At 71.9% G+C, this 939-nt stretch overlaps 1 protein-coding gene across 1 annotated transcript; it reads right to left on the bottom strand.

Moving 5' to 3' along the window:
- Window positions 1–89: 89 nt before the first annotated feature.
- On the bottom strand, window positions 90–758 carry LOC108492033 (upstream stimulatory factor 2-like; the record flags this gene model as incomplete). The annotated part of the gene is made up of 2 exons (XM_017803815.1): window positions 90–180; window positions 584–758. Coding segments are annotated over 2 exons (266 nt in total), but the record flags the coding sequence as incomplete, so codon positions are not given.
- Between the last annotated feature and the right edge of the window lie 181 nt (window positions 759–939).

The raw sequence follows: 939 nt of genomic DNA, 5'->3' as shown, positions 1-939 counted from the left end.
GCCCCAGGTGTGTCCCAGGTGTCCCCCAGGTGCCCCCAGGTATTCCAGGTGCCCCCCAACTGCCCCAGGTGTGTCCCAGGTGCACTCACGGTGAGTAGGGGTGCCCATGGGGGGCGAGGCTGCGCTGGGCCCCCCCTGCCTGCAGCACATCCTGGGGGGTCATCATCACGTAGAACTGACCTGGGGGAGGGGAGGGGTCACACACCTGGGTGCCCCCCCGAGACACCTGAGCCCCCCCAGGTGTGGGGTCCCCCCCCAGGTGTGGGTTCCCCCCCCAGGTGTGGGTTCCCCCCCGAGTTATGGGGGTTTTCCCTCAGGTGTGGGGTCCCCCCTCAGGTGTGGGGTCCCCCCCCAGGTGTGGGGTCACCCCTCAGGTGTGGGGTCCCCCCTCAGGTGCAGGGTCCCCCCCCAGGTGTGGGGTGTCCCCCCAGGTGTGGGGTCCCCCCTCAGGTGTGGGGTCCCCCCCCAGGTGTGGGGTCACCCCTCAGGTGTGGGGTCCCCCCTCAGGTGCAGGGTCCCCCCTCAGGTGCAGGGTCCCCCCCCAGGTGTGGGGTCCCCCCCCAGGTGTGGGGTCCCCCGTTACCTCCAGCCTGGGCCAGGGCGGGGTCGGCCTGCACGGCCACGGCCCCCTCCCCCCCCCAGGTGAACCGGGCCTCGGCCCCCCCCTCGCTGCCGGGGCTGCCCCCGTTGCTGAAGGGGTTCTGGATCACGGCCTGGGGGGGACACACAAAAAGGGGGGGGTCACACACCCAGATCACCTGCACAGGGACCACCCCCCCAAAACCTCCACCCAGGACCCCCCAAACGCCCCGACCGCACAGGGACCCCCCCCAACCCACCCCCCCGCCAGGAACCCCCAGGGAACCCCAACTCCCACCCAAGGACCCTCCAGGGACACCCTAAACTCCCCCCCAGACCACTCCAAGACCCCCCAAACCC

The sequence above is a fragment of the Lepidothrix coronata genome, unplaced genomic scaffold (assembly GCF_001604755.1).
Source record: "Lepidothrix coronata isolate B3197 unplaced genomic scaffold, Lepidothrix_coronata-1.0 Scaffold4582, whole genome shotgun sequence".
NCBI lineage: Eukaryota > Metazoa > Chordata > Aves > Passeriformes > Pipridae > Lepidothrix > Lepidothrix coronata.
The sequence above is the reverse complement of the archived record's forward strand: the minus strand, read 5'-3'. Positions and strand labels throughout refer to the sequence as shown.